At 57.8% G+C, this 14,326-nt stretch overlaps 2 protein-coding genes across 3 annotated transcripts; both read left to right on the top strand.

Annotated features, from left to right (window-relative positions):
• Nucleotides 1-380: 380 nt before the first annotated feature.
• Nucleotides 381-8,945, top strand: ZNF497 (zinc finger protein 497). The gene is made up of 5 exons (XM_053906480.1): nt 381-449; nt 567-741; nt 1,760-1,859; nt 2,316-2,997; nt 8,292-8,945. The coding sequence occupies exons 1-5, from the start codon at nt 381-383 to the stop codon at nt 8,400-8,402; spliced, it is 1,137 nt and encodes a 378-aa protein (XP_053762455.1). The 3' UTR covers nt 8,403-8,945.
• A1BG (alpha-1-B glycoprotein) lies at nt 5,438-13,894 on the top strand. Of its 2 annotated transcripts, none has more exons than XM_053906266.1 (8): nt 5,438-5,601; nt 9,963-10,001; nt 10,093-10,371; nt 10,795-11,067; nt 11,353-11,649; nt 12,301-12,597; nt 13,064-13,356; nt 13,729-13,894. In XM_053906266.1, the coding sequence occupies exons 3-8, from the start codon at nt 10,188-10,190 to the stop codon at nt 13,873-13,875; spliced, it is 1,491 nt and encodes a 496-aa protein (XP_053762241.1). In that variant the 5' UTR covers nt 5,438-5,601; nt 9,963-10,001; nt 10,093-10,187; the 3' UTR covers nt 13,876-13,894. The 2 variants fall into 2 exon arrangements, with proteins under 2 accessions (XP_053762241.1, XP_053762239.1); XM_053906264.1 differs by lacking the exon at nt 5,438-5,601 and adding an exon at nt 9,790-9,877.
• Nucleotides 13,895-14,326: the final 432 nt, after the last annotated feature.

Here is a 14,326-nt window from a genome sequence, read left to right as displayed (position 1 = left end):
TTTACAAAACATTTTGCAAGGGAGCAGTCAAGCAAGACTGGCTATCCAGTTTGCAGCCTTTGGCATGCTGTGTGGGGGATCAATGGAGCCAAGGAGTTGAGGAAGCCAGGGCAGAGGGCCCTGAGAAAAGCAGGGAGAGGAGGGGATGGTACAGAAGACCACAGACTGGGCACCTCGGTATATCCTTCAAACACTTGGACACAGAGGCAGGGACACTCACTTCCTGTCTTACTGACAGGCACAAGCACCCAGAGTTACTGTCAGAGGGTCCTGGGGAGGGGCCTTCACGGCCTGGCTGTGCTCACAGGCTCACCTTTGTGTCTCCAGGTCCAGAGGAAGCGCCCTGGGCCCTGTGGCTACCCTGTCTGGGAAAGGGTATGATGGCTGCCCAGAAGAACAAGGCATCAGCCCTGGCCCCCGGGGTCCTTCAGAGCACACCAGCCCCAATGGTGGGTGAGCCCAGCTCTGAAATCTATGGCAGGTGCTTCTGGGGTTCTGCTACAAGGAGGAAGAGGGGCTTCATGAGGCACTGGCCCAGCTCAGAGCTGTGCTGTCAGTGGTTTTAGCCAGAGGCATGCTCCGAGGAGCAGATGCTGGAGCTCTTGGTACTGGAGCAGTTTCTGGGCGTGCTGCCACCTGAGATCCAGGCCCACGTTCGGGGGGCAGCAGCCATGCAGCCCCGGGGAGGCTTTTGCCCTGGTGGAGGGGCTGCAGCAGGAGCTGGCCAGGACAAGACTCCAGGTGAGGGCAGGCTGGGTGGGGGCTGGGTCTGCTTCCTTCTGAACCTGGCTTATGGTCCCCCGTTGGGGCTGGTAGGGTTGGGGCACTGTGGGAGAATGATGGTGAGAGCTTGGTCTTTGCTCAGACCCCAGAGTAAGATGGATGCCCTCAAGATCACACATGTGATTGTTCTCAGCACTGTGTCCTCAGAATGTGGGGACACGGGGGACGCCAAGAAAGATGGAGCGTACCAATACGTGCCCCTTGTTTTCTCTGGATCTGCCTGGCCTGCCTGCTTTCCTGTCCCCAGGTCCCGGCCCCCAGTCCCCAAGAGGTGCTGGTCCCCAAGCCAGAGGAGCAATATGAGCAGGAGGTTCCCCTCTCCAAGCCCTAGTTCCCGGTACAGCACCTATCCATGCACTCGCTCCTACCTCATCCTGACAGCTGACCCTGGGGCCACCTTGCTAGTGGCCTGGGGATGACAGGTGCCCCTGGGGTTTGCCTCACTCTGGAGTGGGTGAATTGGAGCCCCTGGGATCATTGACAATTCCAGTGCATGCAGAATGAGGGCACCAGCTGGGCTATGGACTCTGTAAAGGACAGTAAGGGTGGTCAGGGGCGAGTGTGGATGGGCTTTGTTTGCTGTGGATGCATCACTGCAGGAAGGAGCAGCCAAAGATGCAAGTGTGGCCTCAGGGCCAATGAAGCCTCCTGCCCTTGGCATTTCTCCCCCAGGGATCTGGCTGCACAGCCACCCCAAGTCCTAGGTTTAGGTAGCTGGACCAGTCTGGTTGGGCTGAGACAGGAGCCTGATGTGGTCTAACAGTGCCTGGCAGCCACTGGGGTTCCTCCATGCCTGGCCAGGCTGCCTATCGGGTGGAGGGGACTGCTGAGGTGTCGGGGCAGAGATGAGGTGGGCAAGGAAGACAGACACAGCCAGGGTTTGGGTCAGGTAGTCACCTTAAGCCTCCTGGAATGAGGGTAGTTCACTTCTAGTGTTTCTACAGGTGACCAGGTCCATCTTTATCCTCAAAAACAGGTGTCCTCACTTCTCTGGTGCTTAGTGACCCCAGTGTGGAACAAGGGGATGGGAGCCAGGCCCTGGAGCTACCTTGTGCAGAGTTGGAGACCAAGTACAGGTGAGACAGGTGGATTTTGAACCTTTCCACCATTCTGGCTCCCACAGCCTCCCCTCCCGGCATCCTGCTGCCCGGGTAGGTGTGGGGACATGTGGGATGTGACACCATCTAGGCAGGCACAGTGGTCTCCTGGCATGCTCCCATCATAGCCAGGGCTGCCAGAACTCAACAGGGCAACAGCTTGACTCCAAGAGTTGGGCTTGGATGCTGCCTCTATGGGGAGAGTTGCAGCATCTGCGGCCCCTGTTTTCCTGTTCCAGACTGAAGAGGGGCCAGGGGCACCAGCTCAAGAAAGGTGGGGGTGATGGCCATGCTGGATCCAGCCAGCCCCAAGCTTTGCCCCCACTCTAGATCTGTCACAATCACATCGTTCCTGAGATCTGCTACGCCCCTCTGCCCCATTCCCCAGGGTGCTTTGGGCTCTTAGGCATTTGCTTTCTCTTCCTCCTGTTTCAGACTACTGAGGCAAGGTGGAGTCGCCAGCACAGTGGCCCAGCAGGTGGCTCCAGGAAAAGGTGACATTCCCTGGATTGTGCTGAAGACTGACACTCCAGGCCACTCTGAGGGGGCTGCATCTGGAGGCCTGAGGGCCTGGGAAGACCCCAGACAAGCTCCGGTGGAGGCAAAGGACCAGGGGGCCCCCAGAGGGAAGCTGGAGCCTGCAGACTGTAGGAGGGACGGGGGCAGGCCCAGAAGCATCCAAGAGGGCCTGGTGCCCGGCCCCTTGCCTCTCCACAGGGAGCCTGCCTGCGGTGCAGTAAGTGCGACAAGACATTCAGCTAGAGTTCCTACCTGCTGCAGCACCAGCGAGTGCACACGGGCGGGAGGCCCTGTGAATACCCGGTCTGCCACAGAGCCTTCAACTGGAACTCCAACTTCCTGGAGCACCAGCACGCACACAGGCGCGCGGCCCCACACCTGCCCGGCCTGGGGCAAGGCCTTCAGCCAGAACTTCAACCTGGCCGAGCACCTGAAGATACGTGGGGTCGCGCAGCTGCGCGCAGCTGCACGCCTGTCCCGACTGGGTCAAGGCCTTCCTGCACGTGGCCGGCCTGTGGCAGCACCAGCGCACACATTGGCAAGAGGCCCTTTGAGTGCACCCGGTGCAGCCTGGCCGAGCACAGGTGCAGGCAGACAGGTGAGTGGCCTTACACGTGCCGTGTGTGCAGCATGTCCTTCGGCCACCGCTCCAACCTCAACGAGCACCGGGAGCGGCACGCGGGTGGCTCCACACCCTGACTCTGGGATGCCCCTGCCGGACTGTGAGTCTGAGTCAACTCGGCCGGGCGCGAGGCACCCGATGCTGCCATCTGTGGACAGTGTGTGTAAAATCGCCATCCGCGTGCCCCACCGTCGTGGGCTCGGTGTGCTGCAGCACAGGGATGGCGACGATGCAGGCAGAGCGTCAGGCCGTGGAAACAGCCCCTACGATGACAATGGCAGTTTCACTGGTGACCCCCCTGGCTGCACACGGGTGGCAGGGAGGTAATTCACCAGGTGCAGGCGGTGGATTTTGATGCCGGGAGGGGTGTATCTGTGTAGAGGCTGGTGAGAATCAGAGGCTCCCACAGGCGTGGTGGTCTTGTCTCAGAACCCTGTGGGACTGAGACCCAGGGCCCAGTTGGCTGCCCAGGAGCAAGGGTTAGACGCGCCCCCTTCCCTGCCTCCCCTCCCCTCAGCTGGATCCGAGGTTGCACAGAATTTTTTCTCTTAAGCCGAGGGCCCACGGGCCGGGGCCAGAAGGTCAGAGGCCTTGCTCTGGGGCCCCTGGTGAGCATCAGGAGACCTAAGGGGAAGAGTGGGGGTGGTCCTGCCGCCGTCCGCTCTCAGCTGCTTCCCTCCCACCCCTACCCCTTGCTCCTGTTCTCTCCATGGTTAAAGCTAGGAGTCCAGTTTAAAAAGATAAACCTGAGCAGCTTGAAACACTTCTGGCTGGTTATGGACCCAGTATCAGGCCCACACACCCGGGGGTGGTGGCACAGCCCCCACGCCCTGCCTTCATTGAGTGAGCAGGTCTCAGACCCATTTCCTGGCACAACTGACCAGATTCTGGAAGCTAGAGCGAGGGAAAACCAGCTGGGGGAGGGGTGGAGTGATGGTGAGCAGGAAGGCCGCTGGGAAGGGAAGGGAAAGGAAATGGGAGAAGAAGCCAGCCTGGTCACTGTGGGGTGCTAGGGCAGAGCAGCTGGGCTCAGTGGGAGACTGGTGGGGTGGGGTGGAGGGGGGGTGGTCAGAGCAGACCACCCACAAAGCACGGGGGCGTTCACTGTTTCCAGCCACGACGAACACCCTTCTCTGGCCTAGCTACCACCGCCTCGTCTCCCCATGCCAGAATCACCCTGATCTGAACGGCTGTGTGCACTGGGGTCTCCCCTGGAGTCAGTGCTTGTCAGTCTTGCCACCTCCACCACCATTTTGGACGCCTCTTTCTGACCTTGGCTGCCCCTGGATGCGCTGTACTTCCTCCTGCTCCTGGGTCTCCTTGGCTGGAATAGCAGACTCCAACATAGGCTCATGAGAGAAGCAGGGAGAAGGAGTGTGTGGGGCTACCTTCCTAGTTTGGGAAATTCCTTCTCATGTCTCCAGAGTGGAGCCCCAGGGAGGACCCAGACTGGCCCGAGGACTCCCAGCTGACGAGGATCCTACTCGGCCGTCTGCCAGAGTAGCAGCATCTAGTCACAAGGGTTGCTGAGCACCACGGTGCCATATCCGGCACTTTGCAGGGACTCCTCCACCTGCAACCTGATTGCCGAGTTGGGAGGCTTCATGCCAGCCCCGGGTGATGGGAGAGAGCTGGCGCAGGGAACTCCAGCCTGCCCACTAATATCTCGCTGCAACGGGGTGGGGATGTGCATCTGGCCCGTGTGATGGGTGAGATGTGGGGCAGAGAGGGCTGTCTCGGGGAGGAGGCAGGCAAAGAAAGCACCCTCCCTAGGTATCTTGAGGGAATTGTTTATCTAGCTCTGTGAGGCTGAAAGAACCCAGAGATTCATAACTGTAGAGCAGCTACCACCTCTAGGGCTGGTGGTGCAAAAGAGAAGGGATGGGCTCCTGGCGGCCTGGGGCTGGGCGGGGGGGGGGGCGCGTCTCTGAGAAGGCTGGAGCATAGTTATTGCTGGAACTTTGACGGTGTGCAGGAGAGACCTCTTTGAAACCAGCATTGTATTCTGTTTGGGCTGCCAGAGGCTCGACATAGCATCCTTATTTGCCTGACATGTCGAAACTGTCCATTGGCACCATTGGATCTTCTGGGTAATAGGGCCCAAGTGGCAGAGCAGCCTGCTTCGTATCCGGGACCTGCCGCGGGGGCTCCACACAAAACTGCAGTTGTAAACAGATTGGGGCAGCACAGTGAGGTGTATACGTTGTGTCCAAATTCAGAGGCCTCCCTTATTCCTCATTTTTAGAGGTGGTCGGTGTATGTTGCAGCAACTGACGTCAGTTGCCCGTCTCTTAGAAGGAGCTATCCTAACACGCTCCAGATCCCTAGGCACTTGCCAGAGGAGGTGAGACCCTGGCGTGCATTTAACTCACTTATTGGTCTAATTGATCTGCTGCTTCATGTTTATTAGGTCCAGTCAGCCACTGTCATCCATATAGTGGCAATGGCGTGCGGGTGTGATGTTCTGTGGGAAGTTGGGATGATCAAGATCTCGACAGAGATTGTGACAGACAATAAGAAAGTTGAGTGAACAGCCCTGAGGCAAGCCGTGAAGGTGTGCTGTTGTCCCGCGAAAATGCGGTAAGTCTCGTGGTCCTTGCGTCCTGGTAGAGAAAAAGCACTTGCAAGGTCAATATTCATGAAGGTGAGACTCTTTAAGCCCCTGAAGTCATCCTAAACCTTTCCCTGCAGAAGCAACCCCTCTGGGGGTTAAAACATCCTGATTACCGCCTCATCACTGCTGCCAGTGATGGGTACTGTGCACATCTCTGGTGGGCCCTGTCACTTGAGCTCTGTTAAGCTGGTCTTTCATCCCCATTGAAATCAGACCTGACGGCAGCATCTCCCAATGCCGTAGTAGCCTAGAGGGCACTGCCACTTTTCAGGGATGCAGGTACCCTCCTAAGTAATCTGTTTCTCAATGTCTTAAAACAAGGGTGTCCTCCTCTTTACTCTGAGTGTGTGTGTGTGTGCGTGCGCGTGTGTGTGCGTGCATATACCATATTGCACATGATAAACCTCTTTCCACATTCCTATACCCCCAAGCCTTTGGATTCCTTCCTCTACATTATACCAGGGGAGTTCTGGCTATTGAACCTCGCTGAATTTAGGCCACTGTGAGTCCAGGTCTCAGTCAACCTACCAAATAAAATCTCCCTCAAGCTACTCAGTCTAACACCTCAAATCCAGTCTTTGCAAATTGGCCCGTATAGGTAAATTTGATCTGGTCCAGTGATGTATCCCATCCTCCTTGGTCAGATACTCTTAGATGCTGTTCCCGTGTTCATTACCCAGGTTTATGCCAATTACATGACCAAAGCCTTGCAATTCTTTTAAAGTATAAGCGGCATCAGATTTTACACTTGTCCACCTAGAGCATGCTAGACTTGAGTTGGAGGTCTAGGGGGACAGTAAGGGGTGGTTGGACAGAATGGAGACCTCCTAGGCAGGTGTAGCAAAGTGGTATTAGGACTGACAGAAGAAATTCGCAGTATCCCCTGTCGCAGGCTGCCAGCTTCATTTCTACAGATCCTTGACCTGATCATGCTCCTGCCTGCCTTTGTGCAGCCCTGTGGCAAATGGACTAAAGGCAGTGTTTGGTGGTTTCTGCTCTGCTGCTCTACCTGGCCACAGGCCCTCGTCTGGGTGCCAGAGGCCTGGTAACACCTATTGGCCTTGGCTCTCAGTGGAATGACCCTTGGCCCCTCTGCATGGAATGCCTCCCCCACCTGCTCCAGCTGGAACATGCAGCCTTCTAAGCCTGGGCTTGGAGCCGGGGCAGCGAGCGTTCAGGGGATGCTCAGCAAACGTGGAAGGGAAACCAGACATGGAGAGTCTCCCTGCTCCCCTTCCTACTCAGCAGAAGCCAAAGACCCTGCATTGCCCATCAGGCCCAGTGTCGCAGACTATGAGTCTGGAGTTCTCCCCTGTCCAGCAAGAGAGGGGATGCAGAAATGAATACGAGAGAGACTAATGTCTATGAGGAGACAAGAGCCCTAAGTAAAGGTCCCTTCTCCATATTTATTAGGATCAGAGGGCTTACATATGTGGCAGATGTGCAGAAAGAAACAAAACAGTAATCATTAACTCATATGAGAGGAAAAGGGTTTCGAAGGTATGAGACATTAGAGGTTAGGGTAAAGACAAGTCAACATCCCAGCACCAAGCAGATGGCCGTTTCCTGCAGGCACCGCATCTGTTTATCTAACTTTTCTAAGGACTAAGATAAATGGAGCATGCTATCCTGAGAATAATAAGTTCCTCAAGACTCCCTTAAGACCTGTATTATCATTAGCCGTTCTCAGACACTTGGGACACTTTTGTCCTGTTGCGGGGGGGGGGGGGGGGGGGGGGGGGGGGGCTTTCAGCTCTATGCTTTGTTCTACTTAGTGACTAGCCTTGGGTGCTTTCGCCCTGAGGAAGCCCTATGCTTTGTTAACCCCTTGGTATAGGCATAGAGAATTTTTAAACTTCTTTCCCACAGCCCAGCATGGCTGGTCTCCATAAGGGCTCTGAGCTCTCCCACCAGCCCTCTGCCCTTTGCCTATCCACCCCTACCACCCAGCCTCCTCATGGCTCATCCTGCCTCACAGCCTTTACACTGGCTCTTCCCCCTGCCCAGAATACTCCTCCCCCAGGAGTTACCCGCAGGACTCAACCTGCTGGCCTTGTTCAGATCTCTGCTCCCCAGGAAGCCTTCCCTGACCTTCCAATGTCACATGGCTCCTCTGCACCCCACATTCCACCACATCCTCAGGGTTTATGTTTTTCCCAGCACCCACCCTCTGCATTCTCCATCTCCCTGACCGGCTGGGCTCCACGCAGGCAGGGTGTGGGTCGATGTTTTCCCACTGTCTTTTTTGTGTCTGGCACACAGGAGATGCTCAACAAATGCTTATGGAATGAACAAGGGCAGAGGAAGCCAGGTCAGGTGTGATGTGAGACCTAGGAGGCTTCCGTGGGCCCTCAACCTAGGGAGAGAGCTGGGGCTGGACACCCAGGGTGCAGACTAGGTCTCCAGGGATGGCAGGACTTCCTCAGAGGTCCAGTGTGAGAACACCATGTTCTTACTCCTCCCACTCTATCCCATCAGGCTTTGCCCAGGGAGAAGGGGAGGCCACGGAAAGACGGGGAGGCCTGGCCTCTGGACAGTGGGCTACAGCCACACAAGTGACCACAGGCAGCTCAGACAACTGTCCACCACCCGAGCACAGGTTTGGAGTTGGGAGGTGGGCAGAAGCACCGATCTGAACCCAAGGTCCTTGTTGCAGATCGGACTCCAAATCCATGATGGATCACACAGCACAGAATTAATCAACAAAGGAGAACCAACTAACAGCTCCTGGAAAGAGCCAGGACGCACCTCCAGGAAGACCACATGACCTCCATTGTAGAATATCCAGACACAGGGGCGCCTTGGTGACTCAGTTGGCTAAGCATCTGACTTCGCCTCAGGTCATGATCTCACAGTTCTTGAGTTCGAACCCAGCCTCTGGTGAGCTTAACCCACTTCGAGTAAACACAGGCCCCCTTCAGGTGAGCCCAGCTTCTCTCTCTCTCTCTGTCTCTGTCTCTGTCTCTGTCTCTCTCTCTCTGCCCCTCACTTGTGCCATCTCTCTCTCTCCAAAAAAAACACAACAACAACCCAGAGACAGGCAAACCCCATGTGGACCCTCACCCTCACACCTGGGGTGGAATATGATGGGGAGGGGGCTAGGCTGGGCCCTGAAGGGCAGAGCTCAGCATCCCTGCAGAGAAAAGGAACCCTGCACTCCTCAGCTGTTCAGAGATGAGAGACTGTGCAGACAGGAAGTCAGCAGGAGGACAGGACCCTGCCTGGCCTCCTTTCCTTCACATCGAACACAGGAGTGATAGTTATCCCAATACTGCCTAAGTCTGAGCACGCAGAACACTGAGAACAACAATAGGTACCTCCGTTTTTATTATTTAGTTTTATTTTATCACTTATTGTTTTATTATAAATCATTTCATTATTTTCACCTTAATCATTTTAATTATTAGTAATTTTATTATTCCATTCTATTATTTATTTTATTTTTCATTTTATTTATTTATTCATTTACATTTTTTTGTTAGGTTGATGCAAAATGAACAAATTAAAACTTTTTTTAATGTTTATTTTATTTCTGAGAGAGAGACACACAGAGTGTGAGCAGTGGAGGTGCAGAGACAGAGGGAGACACAGAATCCAAAGGAGGCTCCAGGCTCTGAGCCCTCTGCCCAGAGATCATGACCCAAGCAGAAGTTGGATGCTTAACTGACCGAGCCACCCAGGCACCCCCTAAAATTTTTTTTCAAGAGAAAGGAAAAGAATTTTATGCAGCCCAAGTTGGTGCCCAGGGTACATAGTCTTCACAAAGAAGAGCGTGCTCCAGGAAGGAACATTGGTGCGCATTTTTATGTCTTTTACGTAAACAGCTACAAATCGTCATGATGGAGGACATTCCAGAAAATTACAGACTTTATCTAATGTTTTTCATATGTGCGAGGCCCAGGCCATATGACTTTAATCTTATGGAACCCAGGGAGGGTTTTTTTTTAATTATATGTTTTTTATTATATATATTTAGTTACCACTTTTATTATTTATTAGTTTATTAATTATGTATAATTATTGATTATCCTTATTGATGAGGCTCCCAAGGCTCTGGACTTTTGCCCTTTGTCTCCACCCCATGCAGGCCCCCCACCCCACTCCTCTGGGAAGGACAAACAATAGGGTCAGTGTCCCTTGCTGCCACCGCCCCCTTGCTTGGGCTTTATCACCCCAGGCATTCACCGGCTGGAGCAAGGCTGGCCATCATGTCCACTCTCTGGGCCTTCCTCATGCTCTGGGGTGAGGTTGCTGGGGACAGGGTCCCTTGGGGCGGGAGGGAGCAGGAGCGATAGGAATAGAGGCCTCACAGTTTCGGTCTCTGCAGGTCTCTTGCTGAGCCCAGCGACGACGGAGGCCGCAATAGGTGAGTCTGGGTCAGGTCCTGGGGATGGCGGGCACAGGCAGAGGTGAGCCTCTGTCCTGGGACCCAGCACTCACCCCAATCCACTGTGCAGCATTCCAGACCCAGCCAGACCTGTGGGCAGAGGTTGAATCGCTGCTGGAACCCTGGGCCAATGTGACACTGATTTGCCATGCCTGTCTGGAGACCATGGATTTTGAGCTGTTCAAGGATGGGGTAACCCAGGAACTTGTGCACCTTGGTGTACCTGCTATGGAGCACCAGTTCCCCCTAGGACCAGTGACAAGTGACACCCAGGGCCTGTACCGCTGCCGCTCTGGCTTGAGCAGCGGATGGACCCAGCTGAGCAATCTCCTGGAGGTGACTGGGGCAGGTGAGCGGAGGCTTTTATGGGGCCATGAGGCAATGGGGAGAAGGCTGCTAGAGAGGCCTCATCCCTCCACTCCTCACTCTCCTGGTCCCGCTTTTCTGGCAGGGGGGGAGGGTTGGCAAGTCATCTGACACCTCTGACCCTGTTTCCTCATCTGTAAAATGAGGATGATGTTCATACTGACCCCAGAAGGTTGTGAGGAATAAATGAGTCCTCAGAAAGCACTTGGGACAAGCCTGGCACATTTCCTGTAACCTATTTCTTGTTTCATACCCCTGTCTCCTCCTGCCGCTGCCTCTCTTTCCTCCATCAATGCCTTCCATTTCCCCGGCTCCACTCACGTGAGTGTGGAGGGCTGGGTCTGGCTGGGCCACCCATGTCTCCCAAGTCATGCAGAACCACCGGTTGACCCTGCTCCACCTGCAGAGACCCTGCCCCCGCCTGTGCTCTCAACGGAGCCTGTGTCCTGGATCACACCTGGCCTGGAGACAAAACTGCTGTGCCGTGGGGGATTTCGGGGTGTCACCTTCCTGCTGAGGCTGGAAGGCGATGACCAGTTTTTGGAGGTGTTTGAGGCCCCTACAGGCGTGGAGGCCACCTTCCCAGTCCGTCGGCCTGGCAACTACAGCTGCAGCTACCGCACCCATGCAGCAGGTGCACCCTCTGAGCCCAGTGCTACTGTGACAGTCGAAGAGCTGGGTGAGTGTGTGGACCATCCCAGAGGACTTCCTGGGGTAGGAGGCTCCTGGAGGACAGAGCTTTGTTTATCTTGACCCCTAACCCTGAATACCCTTGCCCAGGACTGGGTCTGGGAAACAGTGGGCCCAAGGTTGGGTGGATCATCCCCGGGCCGAACACTGACACTGCCGGGCGGTGCAGGGCCTGGGGACGGGCCCCAAGGAAGAGTGGTGTCGGGGCGGCCACCGGGAGGGCAGAGGTCCGAGGTCCCAGCGACGCTGTCCCAGCGACCTCGCGACCTTGCAGGCGCACCGTTGCCGCCCACGCTGAGTCTCCAGGGAGAGTCTGCAGCCGCCGTCCTGCACCCGGGTGCCCGCAAGACCTTGGTCTGCGTGGCGCCCCTAAGCGGCGTGCACTTCCAGCTGAGGCGGGGCGAGGAGGTGCTGCAAGTACCCATGAGCTCCACCAGCCCAGACCGCGTCTTCTTTAACCTGAACGCGGTGGCTCTGGGCGACGGCGGTCTCTACACCTGCCGCTATCAGCTGCGTGGCCAGCAAACCTGGTCCTTGGACAGTGCGCCCGCCGAGCTGCTGCTGAGCGACGGTAAGCCTGGCGGCCGTGCGCTGAACCGTGCACCTGGGGCTGGGAGGGCGACAGCGCCCCTCTCCGGGGACGGAGAGCGGGAGGAGAGACCCGGGGAAGGGTCCCCCGGTACTGGAGAGCCCAATCCGCCCAGCCTCAGTTTCGCCAACTGAGAATGGGACAATGAGCTCGTCTACCCCAGGGCCCCACGAAGAATAGCTGGGTCAACACGCAAGTCCGGCACAGGTCACGCAGGCGCCGCCTGCCCGGGGTCCCCTCCCGCCTCCCAGCTCCGGGGGGGAGGGGGACGGGACGCCGGGGGCCTGTTTGTTGAAGGCGGCCAGGCGGGGGCCGCAGGGCCTGCGGAGGACCCGGACCCAGAGCGTCGACCCCGAGGGAGGGTTCAGGCCTGCGGGGGAGCACGCGTGCTCCTCCGACCCAGCGCCCTGGGCTCCCCTTGCCCACGTCTATCTTTATGGACAGTAAATGAGTGAGGAACAGTGTAGGAGTGCGCGCGAGAGTCCCGGGGAGGTCTGGAGGGCGATGCGGTGTAAGCGGAGGGTGGCGCCTGCGGGCCTCCCGGGAGCGAGCGGAGGGGCCGGGCCGCCTCCTGCAGGCGAGAGGCCCGACACGTCCCCTCGGCGCCCGGGTCAGCCCGTGTCCTCCCCTCAGAGACGCTCCCCGCGCCGGAGCTCTCGGCCGAACCCGCGACTCCGCGGCCGGCGCCCGGCGCGTCCCTGCAGCTGCGGTGCCGCGCGCCCCGGCCCGGCCTGCGCTTCGCCCTGGTGCGCGAGGACGCCGGCCAGCGCCGGGTGCACCGAGTCCTGAGCCCCGCGGGCACCGAGGCCCACTTCGAGCTGCGCGACGTCTCGGCCGTGGACTCGGCCAACTACAGCTGCGTCTACGTGGACACCGAGCCGCCCTTCGCGGGCTCGGCGCCCAGCGCGCCCTTGGAGCTGCGCGTGGAGGGTGAGCGGCCCGGGCCCGGGGGCAGAGCTGCGCTCGGCGGGGAAGCGCTCCGGGGCCCCGTCCTGCCCGCACGGCCCCGTCCTGCCCCGTCCTGCCGGAACTCCGGCGGCGGAGGGGCCCCGGCCGCCTCGCCTCTGCCTCACTCCCGGTGCTCGCGGCCCTCTTCTTCCGGGGCCCGTTCTTCCTCCTCCTCCCCTGTCCTGAGGTCCCGAGTGCCAAATGCCGGGGTACCCGGGAAGCCCCAGATCAGGCCCGAGTCCAGGAGACTTGCGAAGTGCTGGGGAAGGGGGGACGCGGCAGACAGTAGGAGGAGCCGCGTGTGCCCGGGGCTGGGAGAGGGGAGACAGGTGTGTGAGAGCAGGGCGGCAGCCTGGAGGCCCGGGTGTAGCGGGGGCGGGAATGCTGGGAGGGGTGGGGTGCTGCCTGAGGGGCGGGCCTCACCCGACTGGCCCGGCTGCTGCTCCAGGGCCCCCTCCCAGGCCCCAGCTCCGGCCCCTGTGGCGCGGGGCGGTGACTCCGGGCCGCGACGCCGTCCTGCGCTGCGAAGGCCAGGTGCCGGACGTCACATTCGAGCTGCTGCGGGCCGGTGAGAAGGAGGCTTCGACCCAGACCCGGACCGCCCACCGCTCGGCAGACCTTGTGCTGACCTACGTGGGGCCGCAGCACGTGGGCAACTACAGCTGCCGGTACCGCAGGTTGTGGCCCAAAGTCTTGGTGTCGGAGTTCAGCGAGCCGGTGGAGCTCCAGGTGGCAGGTGAAGTTTTCCTCTGGTTCTGTGGGTTCTGTGAGCTGGCTTCCTCCTGCTGGCCTTTGCCCAGAATGTGCCCTGCGTCAGGACTGCCCCTTCCCTTCACCTCCTCCGAGGACATTAGTTAGTGTCCCTCCTCTGCTCTGGTTGTGAGGGAAGTTCCAGGCAGGGAAACAACACAAGCTAAGGCCCGAAGCAGAGTGGTTTGGTCAGCTTGAGCACCTGGAGGGAGGCCTAGGTGTGGGAGAGGTCTTGGCTGGCGGTTGACCTAGCTACTTCCTTCCTGCGAGGCCTCGGTGAAGTCGGCCCTGATTTCACTGGGGAGGAGGACACATGACGCTTCCCTCCCCTACCATTTCTCTTTGTCAAATCTGTCTAGGAAGTTGATCCACTGCAGACTCAGGCTGTTAATGGTATCCTTGGCAAGTATTTTCTCCCTTCTGGCACTGATCCCTCATGCTGCAGCTGGAGGCTGGACTCACCCCGGGGGTGCTGGAGGACTGTCCCTCATTCCTCCTGGGAATCAATAAATGTGAAGAGAGACTTTAACAGGTGTCCTTGGCTGATGTAGTCCTGGTACAGGGGGCTGGACTTCCAGGGCTGAGGGAAATGGGCTGGGATCTTGTGTCCTAAAGGTGGAAGGGCTCTGGGTTGGATCCTGAGGATAAAGGAGCCAAAGATTGGCCACTGGGTCCATATTTTTCAAGATCACTTTTTGCTTTCTTCCATCAAGGTGCTTCCTACTTCCCAGGCACCTCTGCCTGTCCCCAGCAGGTCTGGGTAGGTAGCTTGAGGCTCCAGATACACTCAACCCCACCTTGACAGAATCGGTCCCCACACTGGAAAGCTGCTAGAGATTGCGTTTAGTAGTTTTGTCTTCTGCGCTGAGTGGCCACCAGGTGGTGGTGCCGGACTCTGTCCCCAGCCACAGGCTAGGTCTCTCGCATTAGAGCTTGAAACTGTTGGAGGGGTGGGACTCCT

Source organism: Panthera pardus, unplaced genomic scaffold (assembly GCF_024362965.1).
Source record: "Panthera pardus isolate Hobbes unplaced genomic scaffold, ASM2436296v1 HiC_scaffold_18, whole genome shotgun sequence".
Classification (NCBI taxonomy): domain Eukaryota; kingdom Metazoa; phylum Chordata; class Mammalia; order Carnivora; family Felidae; genus Panthera; species Panthera pardus.
This window is presented reverse-complemented; position numbering and strand designations above follow the sequence as displayed.